Consider the following 16,252-nt stretch of genomic DNA (forward strand, 5'->3'; position numbering starts at 1 on the left):
AACCAGTTCCAGAAAAGCATCATCACTTCCTTTCTTTTCTTTTCTTTTTTTGGCTGCACTGGCTTATTGCTGCTGCTTTCCCTAGTTCTGGCATATGGGCCTCTCCAGTTGCAGTGTGCTGGCTGAGTTGCCCTGAGGCATATGGGATCTTGGGCTTCCCAGGTGACTCAAGAACCTGTCTGCAATATAGGAGACAGGACTTTGACCCCTGTGTTGGGAAGATGCCCTGGAGAAGGAAATGGCTACCCACTCCAGTATTCTTGCCTGGAGAATTCCATGGACAGAGAAGCCTGGTGGGCTACATCCATGAGGTTGGAAAGAGTCAGACATGACTGAGCAACTAACACTTTCACTTCATATGGGATCTTAGTTCCCGAGCCAGGGACCAAACCGGTGTCCTCTACATTGGAAGGCAGAGTCTCAATCACTGGACTTGCCAGAGAAATCGTATCACCTCCTTCCTTAATAGAAACTGTTCATAAACTACAAAGAAATAGAAAAACCTATTTTATTAAAAATACCATTTATTATGAACACATTCTTTAAAAAAAAATCATAGTTAACACAACTGTGTAGCCACTAGTGACATTACCTGAACTCAAAATCTCATACACCTCCTTCTACTACACATTACACTACCTCTTACAAAAGAGGAAGATTCTGAATAGCACTCGGTAATCTCCAGCATACTAAGACTATCATTCATCTGTAACTTCCTGCAACTCCATATACTTCCAACATAACATCCTAATATCTCAGTAATGTTTATATATATATATGAAGTCTAGTTAAAATGAACAAGAGGAAAGTCCTTTCTTAAGAGACCCAAGGCAATAAATTCAAAGGACAGTGGGGAACAGAGGTAGCAAACAAAGAAAAACAAAGAGAGAAGTATTGTGCCCTTTCTCTGACTTGCCATTTGTCCAGGTGAGAGAGCACCTAGTTGGCAGTGGCAGAGGTGGTAACAGAGTGAGAAATGGGGCACAGTCCCTCCCATCAAGGAGTTTTCAATCAAGTGGGAGATATTATTTAAGAAAAAAACACAAGGTAGTATTCCTTACCTGTCTTCTGTGAAACCTGTACGCAGGTCAGTAAGTGACAGTTAGAACTGGACATGGAACAACAGACTGGTTCCAAATTGGGAAAGGAGTACATCAAGACTATATATTGTCACCCTGCTTATTTAACTTACATGCAGACGTCACTCTGGATGAATCACAAGCTGGAATCAAGACTGTCAGGAGAAATAACAATAACTTCAGATATGCAGATGATACTATCATTATGGTAGAAAGCCAAGACAAATTAAGGAGCCTGTTGATGAAAGTGAAAGAGGAGAGTGAAAAAGCTGGCTTAAAACTCAACATTCAAAAAACTAAGATCACAGCATCCAGTCCAATCACTTCATGGCAAATAGATGGGGAAACAATGGAACCAGGGACAGACTTTATTTTCTTGGGCTCCAAAAGCACTGTGGACAGTGACTGTAGTCATGAAATTAAAAGACACTTGCTCCTTGAAGAAAAGCTATGACAAACCTAGATAGCACATTAAAAAGCAGACATTACTTTGCCTATTAAGGTCCGTCTAGTCAAAGCTATGGTTTTTCCAGTAGTCATGTATGGATGTGAGAGCTGGAAAATAAAAAAGGCTGAGAGCTAAAGAATCGATGCCTTTGAACTGTGGTGTTGGAGAAGACTCTTGAGAGTTCCTTGGACTGCAAGATCAAACCAGTCAATCTTAAAGGAAACCAATCCTGAATATTCACTGGAAAGACTGATGTTGAAGCTGAAGCTCCAATACTTAAGCCACCTGACACGAGCCAACTCATTGGAAAAGACCCCGATGCTGGAAAAGACTGAAGGCAGAAGGAGAAGGGGATGACAGAGGATGAGATGGCTGGATGGCATCACTGACTGAATGGACATGAGTTTGAGCAACTCTGGGAGATGGTGAAGGACAGAGAAGCTTGGCATGCTGCAGTCCATGCGGTCGCAAAGGGTCAGACACTACTGAGCAACTGAACAACAAGAATTTCCAATGCGTGGTAGAAGTAAGCCTAGGGCATTTCTGGGGGATGAGAGAAAGCTTTAGGAAAGACATCTCAATCAGATAGTAAGGAAGAGCAGGATCACCAGGTAAAAATCAGGCACGAAAGACAAGAAGGGTATTCGAGCCAAAGAAGCAGAGGGTACATCACGAGACACTACAGTACAGGCAAGGAGCTGCAGGTGGTTGAGTGTAGTGCTCAGGAACCTGTAGTGCAGGTTTGGGTGGAGGATGGCTGGGGGACTAAAGAGAAGAATTACAGTGCAAGAAAAGCTCTAGAACAACAAAGGGCCACATTTCTTATAGGATCTTGTAAACCTTGTTACGGAATTTCTGAATTTTTCCTTAGGGATTCATTAAAGAATTCGAAGCCACAGAGAAGACATTCTTAAAGTAGTATTTCTGAAACAAAACTACAATTGCAAGGGGGAAAACATGGGAGGGAGCGAGAGAGAAGACAGGAAGACCAATCAGAAAGTTTTTACAGAAATCCAGGTTCCCAGGCTGGCACTTCAAAAAGGATTCAGGGCTGGGAACTGGCGCTAGAAGGATAAGAGGTGACCACAGTCCTGCAGACACACTGCTCTCCCCGCTTAATTATGAACAGTGGTTCTTTTCACTCTCAAAAGTATCCTAGGTTGGATGGTTAATTACACAGTCACATTAGCCATTAGAACTGACAGACTTGGTGACTCGTCAGCTCTGAAAAGGGAGATGATGGATTTGGGGATGACACCCTAGCCTGAAGTGCAGCATTCACCAAAGTATTCAAGAAAAAGGGCAGACACCTCTTATGCAACTGTAAGAACATCCTAAAGGGTTCACAGACAACAGATAGTTTTAAGGGACTTAATTCTAGGATCCTCAACTTCCATATACATTTTTATTCCCTCTTTTATTGAGAAATTATTGACATACACAACTAAGTTTAAAGCATTCAACACAATGGTGTAATTTATATATATTGTGAAATGATTACCGCAATAGGTTCAGCTAACATTCACGTTCTCACATACACACAATAAAAAGAAAGAAAAAAATAGTCCACCTTTTGATGAGAACTCTTGGGATTTGCTGTCTTCACACATTCTTTTAGACCTGATCTACTGGGCACAGTTCTCCCCACCACCCACCCCTTTCACAAACACTCCTTTCCCATTTACAGTAGGAAGGCACCTCTCACCCTTTCAAATTCTCTAGAGCACACTGCCCCAGGATGTGGAAAATCCTCGAGCAGAAAAATACCAGTGTTTTAAATACCAGTGTTAGCAAAGTTTCCTTCAATAAAACACTCTTAAACCAGAAGATCAGGTTCTGTCTTTTCGAACCTTACATGTCCTTTTGACTCACACCAGTACTCTTTCCTGGAAAATCCCATGGATGGAGGAGCCTGGTAGGCTGCAGTCTATGGGGTCACAAAGAGTCGGAAACAACTAAGCGACTTCACTTTCACAGACAAAGTAAGAGAAGTATGGTATTTTGCTCCTTGGCGAGGTTGTTCTGAACTCAGGTATATTATAGAACAAGGCAACAAAAGGAACGGCGATTTTTGTTTAATGATCTTGCAATTTCCACCATCCAGCTATTATCAAAACACATAAAAACACGGCTAGGTCAGGAGATAGGGATCCATAGAAAAAAACAAATCAAAGCCCTGGAAAACCTATCACATCTAAGTGATAGGTTTATCACTTAGATAAACCTTATCTGTGCCTTATCTGTCTATACTCATCCAAAAATCAAATTCCCAGGTGAAATACTTGTCACAGGATACATTAACATTTTTATTTAAACTGACAAAATATAGAATACACCCTGGTTTAGCTGAGTGGTTTGATAACTGGTTTTGCAAAAGGGACTTCCCTGGTGGCTCAGATGGTAAAGCATCTGCCTACAACGCAGAAGACCAGGGTTCAATCCCTGCATTGGGAAGATCTCCTGGAGAAGCAAATGGCAACCCACTCCAGTATTCTTGCCTGGAAAATCCCATGCACAGAGGAGCCTGGTAGGCTACAGTCCATGGGGTCGCAAAGAGTTGGACACGACTAAGCAACTTCACTTTCACTTTGCCAAAGTAAAAGTTGGACTCTTTATAAATTGGATGAACTAAATTTGCAGCTCCTATATTCTGATGAAAATACAAATACACAAGTAGATAAAAGCATTTTACCAAATATCATATATTGGCAAATGTTCATTAAAATGAACAATTTTTAGTTTGCAGGCGGCGGTGGCGAGCCAGCGCACTAAGCGCGGCCGAGAAGAGCTACACTACGTCCGAGGTCAGGGGCAGTGGCCCAGTGCCAGGCTGTGACGGCGCAGGAACCGCCGAGAGTAGCTACCCCGCGTCTGAAGTCAGGGGTGGCGGCCAAGAGGAGCTACCCCGCGTCTGAGGTCAGGGGCGGTGGCCAAGAGGAGCTACCCTGCGTCCGAGGTCGGGGCGGCCGGGAGGAGCTACCCCACGTCCGAGGTCAGGGATGGCCAGGAGGGGATACCCTGCATCCGAGGTCAGGGGTGGCGGCCAGGAGGGGACACCCCACGTCTGAGGTCAGGGGCGGTATCCGAGGTCAGGGGCGGCGGCCGAGAGGAGCTACCCCACATCCGAGGCCAGTGGCGGCTGGGAGGAGACACCCCGCATCTGAGGTCAGGGGCGGCCAGGAGAAGCCACCTCCCACCTGAGGCCAGGGCCGGTGACCCTGAGGAGCCACCCACGCCTGAGGCAGGGGCCATTGGCCAGGAGGAGCATCCCGAGGAGTGGTAGCTGCGCAGGCCACCTGTGCCTAAGGAGCTACCCCACGTTGAAGGTCAGGAACAGCAGCGGTAAGGAGATACCCCTCCTCCAAGGTAAGGAGCAGCGGCTGTGCTTTGCTGGAGCAGGCCGTGAAAAGATACCCCACGCCCAAGGTAAGAGAAACCCAAGTAAGATGGTAGGTGTTGCAAGAGAGCATCAGAGGGCAGACACACTAAAACCATACTCACAGAAAACTCGTCAGTCTAATCACACTAGGACCACAGCCTTGTCTAACTCAATGAAACCAAGTCATGTCCTGAGGGGCCACCCAAGACAGGCACGTCATGGTGGAGAGGTCTGACAGAACGTGGTCCACTGGAGAAGGGAATGGCAAGCCACTTCAGTATTCTTGCCTTGAGAACCCCATGAACAGTATGAAAAGGCAAAGTGATAGGATACCAAAAGAGGAACTCCCCAGGTCATTAGGTGCCCAATATGCTACTGGAGATCAGTGGAGAAATAACTCCAGAAAGAATGAAGGGATGGAGCAAAAGCAAAAACAATACCCAGTTGTGGATGTGACTGGTGATAGAAGCAAGGTCCGATGCTGTAAAGAACAATAATGTCAGGTCCATGAATCAAGGCAAATTGGAAGTGGTCAAACAAGAGATGGCAAGGGTGAACGTCGACATTCTAAGAATCAGTGAACTAAAATGGACTGGAATGGGTGAATTTAACTCAGATGACCATTATATCTACTACTGTGGGCAGGAATCCCTCAGAAGAAATGGAGTAGTGATCATGGTCAACAAAAGAGTCCAAAATGCAGTACTTGGATGCAATCTCAAAAACGACAGAATGATCTCTGTTCGTCTCCAAGGCAAACCATTCAATACCACAGTTATCCAAGTCTATGCCCCAACCAGTAACGCTGAAGAAACAGAAGTTGAACAGTTTTATGAAGACCTACAAGACCCAAAAAAGATGTCCTTTTCGTTATAGGGGACTGGAATGCAAAAGTAGGAAGTCAAGAAACACCTGGAGTAACAGGCAAATTTGGCCTTGGAATGCGGAATGAAGCAGGGCAAAGACTAATAGAGTTTTGCCAAGAAAATGCACTGGTCATAGCAAACACCCTCTTCCAACAACACAAGAGAAGACTCTACACATGGACATCACCAGATGGTCAACACTGAAATCAGACTGATTATATTCTTTGCAGCCAAAGATTGATAAGCACTATACAGTTAACAAAAACAAGACCAGGAGCTGACTGTGGCTCAGATCATGAACTCCTTATTACCAAATTCAGACTCAAATTGAAGAAAGTAAGGAAAACCGCTAGACCATTCAGGTATGACCTGAATCAAATCCCTTATGATTATACAGTGGAAGTGAGAAATAGATTGAAGGGCCTAGAACTGATAGATAGAGTGCCTGATGAACTACGGAATGAGGTTCGTGACATTGTACAGGAGACAGGGATCAAGACCATCCCCATGGAAAAGAAATGCAAAAAAGCAAAATGGCTGTCTGGGGAGGCCTTACAAATAGCTGTGAAAAGAAGAGAGGCGAAAGCAAAGGAGAAAAGGAAAGATATAAGCATCTGAATGCAGAGTTCCAAAGAAAAGCAAGGAGAGATGAGAAAGTCTTCTTCAGCAATCAGTACAAAGAAATAGAGGAAAACGACAGAATGGGAAAGACTAGAGATATCTTCAAGAAAATTAGAGATACCAAGGGAACATTTCATGCAAAGATGGGCTCGATAAAGGACAGAAATGGTATGGACCTAACAGAAGCAGAAGATATTAAGAAGAGGTGGCAAGAATACACAGAAGAACTGTACAAAAGAGATCTTCACGACCCAGATAATCATGATGATGTGATCACTAATCTAGAGCCAGACATCTTGGAATGTGAAGTCAAGTGGGCCTTAGAAAGCATCACTACGAACAAAGCTAGTGGAGGTGATGGAATTCCAGTTGAGCTATTTCAAATTCTGAAAGATGATGCTGTGAAAGTACTGCACTCAATATGCCAGCACATTTGGAAAACTCAGCAGTGGCCACAGGACTGGAAAAGATCAGTTTTCATTCCAATTCCAAAGAAAGGCAATGCCAAAGAATGCTCAAACTACTGCACAGTTGCACTCATTTCACATGCGAGTAAAGTAATGCTCGAAATTCTCCAAGCCAGGCTTAAGCAATAGTGAACCGTGAACTTCCTGATGTTCAAGCTGGTTTTAGAAAAGGCAGAGGAACCAGAGATCAAATTGCCAACATTCGCTGGATCATGGAAAAAGCAAGAGAGTTCCAGAAAAACATCTATTTCTGCTTTATTGACTATGCCAAAGCCTTTGACTGTGTGCATCAAACTGTGGAAAATTCTGAAAGAGATGGGAATACCAGACCCCCTGACCTGCCTTTTGAGAAATCTGTATGCAGGTCAGGAAGCAACAGTTAGAACTGGACATGGAACAACAGACTGGTTCTAAATAGGAAAAGGAGTACGTCAAGGCTGTATATTGTCACCCTGTTTATTTAACTTCTATGCAAAGTACATCATGAGAAACGCTGGGCTGGAAGAAACACAAGCTGGAATCAAGATTGCTGGGAGAAATATCAATAACCTCAGATATACAGATGACACCAACCTTATGGCAGAAAGTGAAGAGGAGCTAAAAAGCCTCTTGATGAAAGTGAAAGAGGAGAGCGAAAAAGTTGGCTTAAAGCTCAACATTCAGAAAATGAAGATCATGGCATCCAGTCCCATCACTTCATGGGAAATAGATGGGGAAACAGTAGAAACAGTGTCAGACTTTATTTTTGGGGGCTCCACAATCACTGCAGATCATGACTGCAGCCATGAAATTAAAAGATGCTTACTCCTTGGCAGAAAAGTTATGACCAACCTAGATAGTATATTCCAAAGCAGAGACATTACTTTGCCGACTAAGGTCCGTCTAGTTAAGGCTATGGTTTTTCCAGTGGTCGTGTATGAATGTGAGAGTTGGACTGTGAAGAAGGCTGAGTGCCGAAGAATTGATGCTTTTGAACTGTGGTGTTGGAGAAGACTCTTGAGAGTCTGATGGCTATCAATTAAAATAGCAGTGTATTATACATTTTAATATTTCTTAAACTTAAAAAGTGAATATTTATTGGAAGTACATCTTGATAAAATACTGGACTGCTTCTTCTCAGTTAGTTCACATACCCCTGGATGATTATAATATACTCCTGGTGTGAGACAGGGATCAGCATCAATTTTATTCCCATTTCTTGTCTTTATAAGGATGAGCACGGAGTAACCTTATCTACTGAAGGAGGTAGATTGAAAATGAAGGAGTTTTGATAAAGGAAGATCACTCAGTTTTTTGAACTCTCCAGAGTTATACACCCCCCCCCAAAAAATCACATAGTGATCTGTCATCTAAAATTACTTTCAGTAATCTTTAGGCATCTCAAATGCACTGTAGTCATCACCATCCCCTCTCAACCTGCTCTGAGAGCAAGGGTATCTCAGACCACTCATCAGGTTCTGCTTTAGTTTAGTTTGAAAACAAGGGGTTCAAAACTTACTGAGTGGCAAACAGTTTGTAATCATTAGAGTAATTCAACTTCACAGTGTCTGGGAGATGTATCAAAAATGCTTTACCAAGACTTATCAAAGCAGTATTTGTTATGTTTTTTCTCTTTTACTTAGAGGCACCTGATGTAATCTATTTTGATTTGAAAGGATTCACTTCACTTCAGTTCAGTTCAGTCGCTCAGTCGTGTCCGACCCTTTGCGACCCCATGAATCGCAGCACGCCAGGCCTCCCTGTCCATCACCATCTCCCAGAGTTCACTCAGACTCACGAGAAGGCTGCAGATGCAGAAGCAAAATCCAGGAGAGAGGCACTGGGGCTCATCCACTGAGAGGAGGGAAAAGGATGATTAAGAAGCAACTAAGAATCCCTTGAACTGCAAGGAGATCCAACCAGTCCATCCTAAAGGAGATCAGTCCTGAGTGTTCATTGGAAGGGCTGATGTTGAAGCTGAAACTCCAATACTTTGGCCACCTCATGCAAGGAACTGACTCATTTGAAAAGACCCTGATGCTGGGAAAGATTGAGGGCAGGAGGAGAAGGGGACGACAGAGGGTGAGATGGTTGGATGGCATCACTGACTCGATGGACACGGGTTTGGGTGGACTCCGGGAGGTGGTGATGGACAGGGAGGCCTGGTGTGCTGCGGTCCATGGGGTCTCTAGGAGTTGGACACGACTAAGCGACTGAACTGAAGTGTGTACAGAGGGTTAAGAAGCTGGGGAATTTCCATCTGATTGCTTTTATTGTCTCAGTGAAGAGAAGAGTTCACTGGGGGAAAGGGCATTCATGTGCTGGCTGAATCTGTAATGCAAGGTGTCTCCCTCCTTCTTTGACTTCTAAAGTTACAAGACAGCAGATCCAGCAGGTTGAATTCTATATTCCGAGAAAAGCTCTAACTAGGTAAAATCTGCATTTGAAGGAGTAATTTGTAGAGAAGCCTCAAGCTAACATTAAAATAGAATATGGGAACTCCTCTGGTGGACCGATGGCTAAGACTCAGCGGTCCCAATGCAGGGGGTCCAGGTTCCACCCCTGGTCAGGGAACTAGATCCTGCATGCCACAATGAAGATTAAAGATCCCATATGCACACTAAGACCCGCACACCCAAATAAGCAAAACAAATAAATATTTGTAGTAAAATGGGACATGATTATAAATTTTAAAACCAGAAGTAGTAATAGGATATCACATTTACTCTTATTACTGCTTTCAATATCAACAAAATGGATCTTCAAAAATCTCCAGAGGTGTTTAAGGGTCCAGAGCTTATTAGATTTTCTCTCCTTTCCTCCAGACTGTTTCCTTCTTTCCTCTACTTCACCTTTTAAAAATATATTATCACCAGCAATATTTTCCTCCATCCTAGTTTCAACAGGAAAAGTGTTCGAAATGTTTAAAACTGTATAATACACAATGAGCTTTCAAGTGTTCTCTAATTTGATCCTACAACAGTCTTGAATGTCGGGGCAAGGAAAGCATCTCAGTATTCAGAAAAATGAAGTGACTTGACCTTTCTTAAGAGCAGACCTAGGGCTCGACCTGTCTTGTGACTCCAAAGGCAGTTATCTGTTCTGCTGCCGCTCCACACTCCATTTACAATAACAAAGGCAGCTCATGCTTCTTTCAGCTTCAGAGTAATTTCAAACTTGCCCAACTATTAAAGTGAAGAAGCCTATATTAAAATCCCAATTCTCTGCCTATCTTGAACAGATCTCACTCCCTCCCTCATAATAAGGAATCTAGATAATCCTTGCAGCAGCAACTAACCTACTCATAGACTTCTGCGATGTACACATGCAGTCCTAATCACAGAAATTCTGCACACCTGCCGGAGGATATATGCTAATATTACCCAGAGAGGTAACAGTGTCTCGGGTTTCTGCCTAATGCAGTGAACCCAAACAAGAGAGCCCTCATGTTTCCACTGAGCCAGCAAAATAAAACTCTCCCCACAGTAACCACATGCACTGGTTTCTTTTTGATGCTGCAACAAATGACCATAAACTTGTGGCTTCAAGTAGCAGAAATTTATTATCTTACAATTCTGAAGGCCGAAAGTCCAAAACGATCTCAGTGGGTATAAGAGATTGAAGGTCTGCGTCCACTGCAAGTTTACATGTTAAGCCCCAATCCCCTATGTATCCGTGTATGCTCAGTCATGTCTAACTCTTTGTGACCCCATAGACTGTAGCCCACCAGGCTCCTCTGTCCATGGGGTTTTCCAGGCAAGAACACTGGAGTGGGTTGCCAATTCCTCCTCCAAGGGATCCTCCCGACCCAGGGATCGAACCCCCATCTCCTGCACCTACTGCACTGGCAGGTGGGTTCTTTACCACTGAACCACCTGGGGTGATGGTATTTGGAGGTAGGGCCTTTGGGAGGTAATTCGGTCAGGGAGCAATGGGATTAGTGCTCTTACAAGAAAGCTCTTACACCACATGAAATTATGTGGTATACTTTCAGCTGTCATCTGTCTGAAACCTGGAAAAGGGCCCTCACCAGAATCCAACCATGTTGGCACTCTCCTTTCAGACTTTCAGCCTCTAGAGCTGTGAGAAATCAATGCTTCTTCCTTAAACCACCCAGCCTACAGTAATTTGTTAAAGCAGCCCAAACTGACTAAGACACTGGGCTTAAAACTTAAGTGTAGGCAGGGCTGTGTTCCTTCTGGAAGAACCCGAGGAGAATCTTGGCTTGCCTTTTCCAACTGTTGGAGGCCACCTGCCTCCCTGGTATCGAGGCCTCCTTTCAGTGAGTGCACCACTCTGACCTCTGTGCCCCCTGTCGCATCTGCTCTGACCCTCTTGCCTTCTCTTTCACCTGCAAGAATACATGTAACTATGTTGGTCCCACCTGGATAGTCTCCCAATCACAAGATCCTTACTTTAGTCGCATCTGCCAAGTCCCTTTTGCCATACAAAGTGACACACCCACAGGGGCTGGGGATGAGGACACTGAGCAGAGAGAGCTGGTGCTCACTTGAACTGAAGCTGCGCCAAGCGGAGCTGCTGGCCACGGGCCATGAGGGAAACAGGAAGGAGTTCCCAATGAGCAGCCACTCAACCGGTGACAGGCAGGCCTAGAACACACTGCAGGGGGTCCACTCTCCTGAGAGGGCTGCTGTTCGAGACTGAGGATTAATACTTGAAGAGAATTTTACATATTTACAGCTAGTGAGTGGCATGGTCATTAGACAAAACTGATGTGTTCTTCTAATCCCTATGACAGACTGCGTCACATCCAGCTTCCATCAAGACTGGTCCAGATATAAAAAGGACATATTCCACACAGACCAGTCTGGATTAAGAACGAACTTGATAACCCAGTTCAGAGCAGAACAGAAAGGAGGTTCTAGATCCAGACTAAGGCTAACTGCTTTCACGGTTGCCATTTTTAGAAAAAGAAACTGCAGGTACATGAACTCCATGGCGCATCTAAAGGAAAGCCTGGGGTGAGGCGGGAAGCACTGTGCTGATTCAGTCTCAGTAAACGTGTCTTCATGAAGAACTAATTTTATCATCCTGAGATTCTTTTACAGACTCCTCCTGAGAAGTAAAGAAATTACGAAGCCCAGAGTGTTCCAAATCAAGTCAGCTATACCTCAGAGAGACATTAGCCTTAACAAGGCGTGTTTCTATCCTGAATACCCATTGGAAGGACTGATGCAGAAGCTCCAATACTTTGGCCATTGATGTGAAGAGTCAACTCATTGGAAAAGACTCTGATGCTGGGGAAGACTGAGGGCAGGAGGAGAAAGGGGGCAACAGAGGATGAGATGGTTGGATGGAATCACCGACTCAGTGGGTATGAATCTGAGCAAACTCCGGAAGATAGAGGAGGACAGGGAAGCCTGGCATGCTGCAGTCCAAGGGGTCACAAAGAGTCAGACACAACTGAGCAATTGAACAACAACGAGTACTCTTTACACATATAGAACATCTAAATCTAGGCATTTGCTACATGAATTTCCCAGGACTTGGTTCCATGGAATATACAGTTTAATAAAATTTTAATTTTTTCATTTAACATTCCAAGCATGAAACTCCCTTTCCTCAGAATTCCTCATCTTACATGCATTCAAGTCAGGACATTATTGTACTGAATAACTGGAAGATCTTGAAAACATGAAGACTTGGGTTTGAATTCTGATCTTAACACTTGCTGGTTGTGTGACCTTGGGGACATTGTTTAACCATTTTAGCTTCCTTTTCTTCATCTCTGATGGTAAAGTAACAATATTTAACTTGAACCGTTGTTCTGGGTATGTAATGAACATAAGAAAATGTTCAACAGTTGATGGTGTATTGATGACAGTGATGGTGATGGCTGATACATCTGGATTGAGGCCTGTTGGTTATTTCTGTTCTCCAGGAGAGAAAGTTCCCTGCGATGTGGGGTCTGCCTGTCACAGGGACATATTTATCAGGCATATACGTATGTACTAGTTGCTCAGTCATGTCTGACTCTGTTGACTCCATGGACTATAGCCCGCCAGGCTCCTCTGACCACAGAATTCTCTAGGCAAGAATACTGGAGTGGGTAGCCATTCCCTTCTCCAGGGATCTTCCTGACCCAGGGATTGAACTCCTGAATTACAGACAGATTCTTGACCGTCTCGGCCACCAGGGAAGTCCCCTGTTGCTACCTAATTCTCTAGGGTAGCTGCCCATCTTCTCATGCAACACACACCTATTCCCTGAGATGGGCATAAAGCCCTCCATAACCTTTCCTCGTCAGTTCTGCAGCCACTGCCAGTCTAACTCACCTATAGACGCATCCTTACACTTTGACCACACCTGGAGGACTAGCAGTGCTGCAGGCTGCCTCCTGCATTGCAGGCAGATTCTTTACTGTCTGAGCTACCAGGAAAGCCCTCTACGTCCCCCATCCCCAGCCAGTTCAGGCATGGCCCCAAAGCATGGTCCACTGCTGATGGAGGGAGGGGGAGGGGGAGCTTTTCTTTGCTGCACTCATCTCTTTTTCCTGTCCTCTTTCTTCCTTTCATCCCCAGTTCCTCTTCCCAATCTCTTTGCGTTGGCTTTAAGAGTTGATCTAAGCGGTCCCCATTAGGACCTCAAAGTCTTCTATGTAGGTCTTAATTACATACAAGATCCTTACACAGGCATTGTTCATTAAAATAAACTTCTGGGCACAGAAAAAGAGTAAAGCAATAAACAAATCCAATCTAATGGACAGTAATCCAGGCATATTCACAGAAATAACTCCTCTGTTTTTAAGACAAAGACTTTTCCCCATGTCCTGTGCTATTCTAGCATCGGGCTATTCTTAAACTCTTATTCACCATTAAGTAACTATGGGATATGAAGGGCTGTTTCTACTAGTATAGAGAGGAAGTAGGGAAATATGAAGTGAGGTTTACTGACAATCCCCTCAAAGACTTACAGCTGGGGGGCTGCCCTTCCAGAGTGAGGGAGGTCCCAACACCTATCTCACAATCCAAGAGAAGCGCGTCAGGAACGGAATCATGTCTTCCTTCCCAGACACTCTACCCACCCTGCAGAAATGACAGGCTTTGATCAAACAGTTACCTAAAGGAAGGCTAAATTGTCATGACCTTATTCTCATAGCTTCCTACAATTAAAAGGAAAACGATGCATTTAAACATGCAAAGACTAAGTCATGTTTACAAATCACCTCTATTTTTTTCTGAGTTTACTATAAAGAAACAAATTCAGAAGACCAAAAAATCATGTGATTTACACATCTGATGTTTTTCCCACATAAAAAAAACATGTCTTAAATAAGTTTCCTCCTTCATATTATATATTTTCTCCTAAGCCTGTATCAGAAATGCCAACTCTTAGAAATAAAGGTAACGGAAAAATAAATTTTGATCTTAACAAGCCCTAGAAAACTTTAAATAAACTATCAATACCACCTTCTAATTCTTTTGCAATGATTCAAGTCATTGTTTGAAATTCTCTAACTTTTCACATTTTTTCCTTTGGAATGTTAAAAAAAAAAAAAGACAGATAAGGTCTATACAATTTTAGCAAGACAGTCAATCTTTCCAGGCAAGGTCTGACATACAAGATCAGAAACTGAATTTCCCTCTGCTGGAAAAATGCTATTTCAAAAATATGAAGGTAATACAAGATATTTTCTATGGCCTTCAATTTAATCTCTCAGTATAGATTTACAGTTTTGCTATGTTGACTTACAGTCGTACAAGACAGAATTCAGTGACCTGAATATGTCCATTCCCTTTGAAGCACGTATTAATGACCACTTGCCTTTAGAAAGCAATTCCTTCCTATGGAAAGCTAAGTAACACACCCAATTTTTTATTCCTACTTTGTGAAATCTTGTGAAACAGAACAAGCTTGTTATAGAAAAAGCTCAAGAACATATTGCCATCAACAGCATTCCATTTGCCTGCCTCTTCTCATCCTAGCATGTTCTTGAGAACAGAACAAGAAACCCCACTCAGATAATCAGTGAACCGCAATGAACAGACCCCAGACCCAGATGACTCAGTGGAGGCTAGGAGAACTAAGTAAGAAAGAAGAGAAAAGCTATTTTAACAGGCATATAAAAAAATAAAAGGTCAAATATGGTATTTTTAAGGTAAGCATTAAGCATTATAAGCATAAGACTTTCTAGCTCAGGTTAAGATTTGTCTTAAGACTTTTAAGCCAAAAGTCATATTAATGAATATACTTTCATATCTCAAAACCCTCACCTTCAAAATCTTTCTTCTTTTCATCATCCAAGAGAGCTTTTCAACCTTATAACCGAATAGAATCTACACTAACCAATTTGCTAAGTTTGTTAATAACTCTCTACCATCCAGCCAGTTAGGAAGATCTTGAGTTAAATCCTCCTGAACAAATGACATCCAACACCAAAAGCTTGGTTGCCTTTATTACTCTTACTTCATCAAGCTTATGAATGAAAACCTCTACTTAGTTTATCTTATAATTGCTTGTCCAACTTATAAAACTTAGATAGGCACCTTTTTACACTATATTTCTTTTAAATATTCTTTAACCATTTACTTTCCTAAAAAACAATAATAACCACAAGGAGCTTAGCCTGGTGTTCTGTGACAACCCAGAGGAGTGAGATTGGGAGGGGGGGAGGGGGGGTAGAAGGGAGGCTCAAGAGGGAGAGGATTTGTGTATATTTATAACTGACTTGTGTCGTACAGCAGAAACCCACACAGCATTGTAAGGCAATTATCCTCCAATTTTTTTATATTTTAAAAAGCAATAATACTTATCACTATAAGACATTAGTCATTTGGCTCCTAACACATTAAATGGCTAATTCAGTCCTCCTAACAACACAAAGGGAAAGTACTCTCTATAATATAATTGTAAAAAACAAAAACCATGTGAGCCACCTATCAAGAAATCTACACACACAAACTGTGAATCCTACAACTCTGCAGACTTTTGGCAGAAGAGGGAAAAAATTCAAAGAAATTAGCAATGGAAAACACGTTTAAGTTTTTCAGTTACAAGAGAAGGCAGAGATATGATGAAATTTACAACCAGGAAGTTTAATATGGAGTCACTGCACTCACCGTTTGGTGGTTTCTGTCACAGTAACGCAGTCCAAAATAGTCCACCTCCACAAGGTTTATGTGACGAAACACGTGTTCAAGGACAACGGACCCTTTCGTTGACTTCTGCAAAAATAATTCACAGGTTGTGTCTTTTTTTTTTTAATAAGGTGTCTTGTCTTTCTCAGTGGGACACAGCCACAGTTCTCATCTTTTATTAGCTTTGCTCACAGGGAAACAATTTTATTAGCCCATAGTTCCCTCTTTAAGTTTTGCCTCAATTACAAAGAGATTTAAGTATTAAATAAATACTTCTGAAAAACAATTTTAAATTATTATTTATTATAAATTAAT

At 42.8% G+C, this 16,252-nt stretch overlaps 1 protein-coding gene across 8 annotated transcripts in view; it reads right to left on the bottom strand.

Annotated features, from left to right (window-relative positions):
- EPB41L4A (erythrocyte membrane protein band 4.1 like 4A) overlaps window positions 1-16,252 on the bottom strand; it is a 284,136-nt gene that overhangs the window by 157,511 nt on the left and 110,373 nt on the right. For all 8 annotated transcript variants that reach the window (XM_018053741.1, XM_018053739.1, XM_018053736.1 and 5 more), the window contains one exon: window positions 15,920-16,024. In XM_018053741.1, the coding sequence (XP_017909230.1) occupies window positions 15,920-16,024 (105 nt within the window). The remainder of the gene's footprint in view (window positions 1-15,919; window positions 16,025-16,252) is intronic.

The sequence above is a fragment of the Capra hircus genome, chromosome 10, assembly GCF_001704415.2.
Source record: "Capra hircus breed San Clemente chromosome 10, ASM170441v1, whole genome shotgun sequence".
NCBI classification, from domain to species: domain Eukaryota; kingdom Metazoa; phylum Chordata; class Mammalia; order Artiodactyla; family Bovidae; genus Capra; species Capra hircus.